We start from the raw sequence: 6,000 nt of genomic DNA on the forward strand, positions 1-6,000 counted from the left end.
TTTAAATTGGGACAGAGATTAGACTTGTAATTTTCTTAATATATGGGAGTTCCAGATAAGAAAACTCCTTCTGCTAATGCAGATTGGCATATTCTCTGCAACTGACCTATGATCTTTGAAATTCAGTCAACTTTCCCAGTCACAGAACTATGCATCAGAAGCTAGACAGTGGGTAGAGAGGTAGCATGGGGTAGTAGTGAAATGAAAATTAACTTGAGAGCCAAAAGACCTGTGTTCAGATCTTGCCTCTGACACATCTTAAATCATTGCACCAAAACACTCAATTCTTCACTTAAGTCTGAACCCTGGAGATAGCATGTATCAATATACAAGATTAAAAAAAAAATTCCTTATAACAATTCTATTAGTAAGGTATTAAAATCTCCATTTTTACAAATGAGGAAATTGAAGCTCAAATAACTTTTCACTTGTTCAAAATCACAGCTATTAAGTGTTTGGATCAGAATCTAAATTCAGGTCTCTAACACTGTTCCTTTTACACATGGCTGTAAACTTAATGCCCAGTGATCTCAATTTTTTTATTATATATTTATTTCTGTTCATTTAGTAAGCAAATATATTTAATCCTAAATTTTGAAAAGTATATTAAAACATGAATGCTTTGTCTTTCAGCTGCTCCTAGAATTCCTGGGAAAGCATATATTTCCTATTCCTAAAAGGAAGCTGTTGCTGTGTAGTTTTGATAGCCAAGGCCAAAGCAAGACAATAGGAAGATTTACTTGTTTTCCTTTGAGCTCTTGTCAGCCCTTTTAGTATATCTTCTAATCATAAACAACTCTTCTCCTTTCAGTCTTTATTTTTTTCTAGAAAGTAAACTTGCCTTCTTAAAGACTTTACTGCATAATTTCTAGTGGCTTCCTCTCAAAAACTGCACACTGAAAAAATACATTTTACAAAATGAACACATATCTAACAATATGATCTGACTTTTGCCTGTGGGAAGATAAAGTCCTAAAAGTAGAGATAATTCTTACTCTATTTTTAAGTCACAATCTTCAGCTCATAATAAGATCCTAAACAACTGTAGATTTTGGAGCCACTACTGAATTTTGTTTGGGAGGGAAATTCAACTATATTAAATCCACAATGCATTCTTCAATTAGGTGCTTTAACTCTTTTTACTATGGGGTGAGGAGAAGCTCTTGCTTTGGATCTTCTAAAGCTATTCTAAGAAACGATACTTTAAAAATCCAGCTACAGAGGAGGGTTCCAAAGAAACTACTTTGTGCTAAAGAAAAAGTTAAATTCAACATCACTGGCAACTTGGATAGGGAAGATTACAACTATGCATCAAGTTTCTTTTCCTTTTAATTATATAAATGAGGGGCTGGCAACTTTGGGTATTACTTTGTTAATTTTCATTAACATAAAGTACTGTTTGTGCTTGTTCCAAAACTGATGCTAAATAAAATGTGCTCCTAATTCTAAGGGCAATTTTTGATTCTATAAAGTTGGGTGATTATAAAATTCCCATTCTTGACTTAGAAAGATCCAAACTCCCTCACTTCCAAGAAAGTTTTAAAACTATTTCACTTTACCTCTGGACTCATTTCAAAGTATGTTTCATACAAACTTTACAAATATGTGCTTGGGCCAGAGGAGCACTAACTAGCAAAGAAAGGAATCCATCAAAACTCGTCCTTTTAAATAAAAGAAATTTTCTTCAATATCTTCTCTTTTCAAAAGTTTTGAAATGACTATCTTGAACAAAAGGCAAAATTCACTGTGGGTGGAAATAGTAGACTTCTTGGTAGTTTAAGGGGGTGAGAGCAGCTGGGGAAGAGGGAATCCCAGTGAGTTAATGCCAAAATTAAGTAAGCATTACAACCAGTTTCCAAAGAAATCTTTTTGCTTTCAGGTACAAAGAGTGGCAATTCCCCTTCTGAACTCACCCAGCTGTAGTTGTTCGCAAGTCCAATTAGGATTTTCTCCAATCTTGCATCTGAAAACTGCACCAGGGTTGACCACTGAAGCGTTGGTTTGCCAGTTGGCGGTGGGGGCTCCCACCACAAGCCTAGCTCAGGAACACACACGCAAGCGCAAAAAATAGAAACGGCAAAAGATCATCCCATACATCTTGGAAGCTAGGCAAAAAGGGGAGGTGGAATGGGATGGGGGAGCACGCGTCCTCACAATCCCCAACTTTTGACTCGCGTTTCAAGGACCTGCAACCCTGCAACACACTTTCTGGTCACATAATAGGCGCTCAATAAATTCTTGCTGATTGATTGGTTCCCCACGATGTGCTCACTCACTCGGATGCCTAATGTGTTCACCTCCTACCGTACCCAAAAGAAGTTAAGGTTCCACTAACACTCCTCCCCCACCCCCGCCTCCGAGCTCTTCAACTTCAATATAAGTTTGCCTCTAAGGCAAATTCACCAGGGGAATACCTATCAACAGCCCTGGCACTGTAGGATGCCTGGCACAGTCTCTCGAGCACTTTTCTCCTTTGGGAGAAAAAGTTTTAAGCAGGGAATCACTTCAAGGCACGGATTTCCAAGCCTCCCCACAAATAGGAAACTGAAACAACTGCACTCACCATCTGTTGTCCCCATGGCTGTGCAAGACGACTGAATAACCAAACAAGGTCCCTTTGGGTCCGTTAAAGAGTAGCGGGTTTTCCGTGTCCAAGTTGTAGGGATGGATTCTCGGGATCTGAAGGCAGAGGATAATCACCGCCTTCCAGATGGCCACTCCTGGGGAGCCAGCCTCTCGATTTTCTTTCCAAGCCATGCTCTCCCTGTTCGGGACATCCAACAAGCCGCACGCAGCTCAAAAGTTGTGCACCAACGGGCAGAGAAAAGCGCCCCAAGTGCACCGCGGACACAGCCGCGTGTCTCCGGCGCCCCGCCACCCGGCGCAAGCTGGCAGCAAGGGGTGAAAGGGGTGGAGAGGAGGGAGGAGGAGGAAGTTCACAGCGGGCGGAGCGTTTGCAACGGCCCCGCAGGTTCCGTGGGATCTGGTATCCCCACGCCCTGTTTCTGTATCGAGAAGTTGGGGGCTCCCGCCTTGCCTCATAGATCGGACTGGGTGGGGTCCGCGGGTGTGGTAAGGAATTGGAGGGGTGTGAGATCGTGAGTCCCTCTCACCGGTCCTCCTGTCCCAGGCCCGGCTGGCTGCAGAGGGCGCTAGGAGCTCTATGAAGGTCCAGATGTGTTTCCCATCCAGCTGTTCTGCCTTAGTATCAGATGGGATGTCTAGACTTGGCCCAAAGTCCTGGATCGGACTGATCCCGTTTAGTTTTTTCTTGGGGAACGAGAGAGGCTGAATCCGGAGAATTTTGTTTTCTCCTTTTACAAAGAACTTCTCCTGGTTACAAAGACTGCTTAACTTTGCCGCTTGTAGAAATCCAAAGATTGGAGTAGATGTTCAAGTTCTTCCAACAAACAATCCTATCGATAATCCTTTTCTTCAGCTGTGAGTAGCGAGTCCAAAGGAAGGGGATAGGTGGGTGCCGAAAAGGCGGGTTCTCATAGGTACCAAAAATCAAACGGCAACTCTTCTGAAGAAGCAAGAATAGCAATGCTGGTGTTAAAAAAAAAAAAAAAAAATACCCACTATTCACTTTAAGATATCTACCCCCATTTGCGTACTTCCCCGCCACTCCCTCCCCCCCCCCACATACACTTCCCTATTAGGTCAGTCAGTGATGTATGAGGGGGGACATCGAGAGTGGCACATGCTGCCTGTTGAAAACTTTAATCCGGGAATAGAGATGTCTAGACAAGTTGTCACAGTTAAACTTTCTTTCTAATTTCACAAACCTGAAAGTAGTGCCCTGCCTAGGCAATACACATGCCTTTCCAAATACCGTCCACCACTCAGAAATAGGAATCCAGTACTGGGCCCCAAATGTACGTAGAAGATAAGATCCTCTCCAGTAGTTTCTCAGGGACAGAATTTTGAAATTATCCACCAATAAAAAATAGCTTCAGAAGTAGTGAAAGTTATTTTATTGCTCCGGTTGTCAGGTGCTTTATAAATAATATTTGAATGCAAAATCTTTGTCAAAGCAAGGCAAAAGCAAACTCTTCCTGAAATTGCTTAGTTGGTGGTAATGGTCAGTGAAAATGGTCAGGTTTGATGAGTAAAAATTGTCAAATTAAATAAACCCGAAAATAAATTTTGTTTCTCTGGAGAAAGACGAACAGATGAAATATGTGATCTCGTACATTTTTATTTGGCCTCAAACACTTGATCTTACTAGCTGTGTCACTTAACCCTCATTGCTTCCTCTCAAAAGAGTTAAATAAAAGTCTAATGCTGTGGTATCAAACTCAAACAAGAAGAGTCCTGCAAGTCACATATTGATTTAGAAAACCACAATTTAGTATTTTAATCTGTTTTATTGTTTCATTTATTTTATTAAAAATTTCTTAATTACATTTAATCTTGTTTGGTTTCTTGTTTGGGAGGCATGTTGACACCTCTGGTGTGAGGAACATTTAAGAAAAATTATTTTCCATATCTTTTTCTTTTTAAATAGATCCAGGTGCCCCTCCCATTTTAGTTCCAGAATGGAAGATACAATTTCATAAAATTGCAGGGCTTTTCAACATCTAGCTCTTCAACTGAAGGCATTGGCAATAAAGAAGTGGCAGACCTATTTTCAAGCCCTGAAGCTTCATAAAGTTTGAGCCACCATTTTGACCTCTGTATTTTTTGTTTTTAATATAATATTTTATTATATTTCATTATGATTATAATTAATAAAAATGTTTCTTTTTTTCCTCCCATTCATGAAACCTCAGTAAAATAAAATCAACTTAACAAAATTCATCTAACAATATAGTTAAGACATTTTTACTTAGGCTAGGATTTTATCCCTGAGTTGTACTTCCCAGCTTCCTTCTTTCCTCTGAAAATAGATGGATTTAACTGTATGCAGGTGATTTGCTGCCCTGTTTTGTGAATAACTTCACTATTATGCTGTCAGATGGGAGCAGAGTATGTCCAAGGCCACCACCAAGATTTCATCTTTCTTCCTACATCAGCTCATGAAATAGTACAGATATTCTTCTCTCATCTTTCACCTTTCTCCCCCAAATAAGGTTAGGTAGAAACAGTAAATGAAAGAAGAAATGAACAACTTATGAGACTATGGGTTTATTTTCAGATACAACTTTTTAACATGCACTCGGGAGCCTATCCCACCAGCCCAGCAAGAAGTAGATTCCATACCTCCCCACTCCACTTTCCTCTTTCCTGTTCTGGCTGAACTTTGACACATGAATTCCCAGTTCTTATGGAGGAAATCCAGAGTTATTGACTGAGGCCTCGCTTGAGTTCTCAGGGTCTCTCTCCACTTCCCAAAAGTAGTAACATCTAGAAGTAATCCTTGACCATATCACCCCAATTATCCTTCCTGACCTTACCAGGCAGATAAGGTCACTTAGATAAGCAGAAAGTCATCAATTATATTACTTCCAATACAATAGAAGACAACTACACAGTGGATAAAACAATGGACTTGGAGTTAGGAAAACCTAAGATACAATCATGTCCCAGATATTTAATGGCTGTGTTGTGCTGGTCTAATTATTTAATTCAAATCAATTCAGTTCCCTCATCTGTAAAACTGATATAATAATTCTAGAACCTACCTCACAGGATTGTTGTGAGGATCAAATGAGACAGCTTATGTAAAACATTTGTAAAACTTAAAATGTTATATAAATACCAGTTATTTTCATCATCATTATTTTTATTTTTATTACCATCTGTTCTTCCACTATGTATCTTGGAAATCTGATCTGCCAAGGCACATTAAGGACTCCTAGGTCTTTATATTGGTCTTGCAGCTGATATGTGTTGTCTCACCCAATTAGAATGTGAGCTCCTTAAGACAAGGGAGGGACTGGTTTTTCCATTTGTATCTCCAGCACTTTGCACAGTGCTTGAAAATTATTTTTCTTTCATTCACTCTTCTAAGAACGGTCAATGTGTATGACACATTAACACAAGTTGTGTTAATGG

At 39.8% G+C, this 6,000-nt stretch overlaps 1 protein-coding gene across 3 annotated transcripts in view; it reads right to left on the reverse strand.

Annotated features, from left to right (window-relative positions):
- The window catches only part of ITGA4 (integrin subunit alpha 4), a 92,793-nt gene extending 89,255 nt beyond the window's left edge, over nt 1-3,538 (reverse strand). For 2 of the 3 annotated variants that reach the window (XM_031960371.1, XM_023499322.2), the window contains exons 1-2: nt 2,564-3,538; nt 1,914-2,035 (exon numbers count right to left, since the gene is read on the reverse strand). In XM_031960371.1, the coding sequence (XP_031816231.1) occupies nt 1,914-2,035; nt 2,564-2,757 (316 nt within the window). In that variant the 5' untranslated portion in view covers nt 2,758-3,538. The remainder of the gene's footprint in view (nt 1-1,913; nt 2,036-2,563) is intronic. The other variant, XM_003764019.4, reaches the window with a different exon arrangement.
- Between the last annotated feature and the right edge of the window lie 2,462 nt (nt 3,539-6,000).

Source organism: Sarcophilus harrisii, chromosome 3, assembly GCF_902635505.1.
Source record: "Sarcophilus harrisii chromosome 3, mSarHar1.11, whole genome shotgun sequence".
Lineage (NCBI taxonomy): Eukaryota > Metazoa > Chordata > Mammalia > Dasyuromorphia > Dasyuridae > Sarcophilus > Sarcophilus harrisii.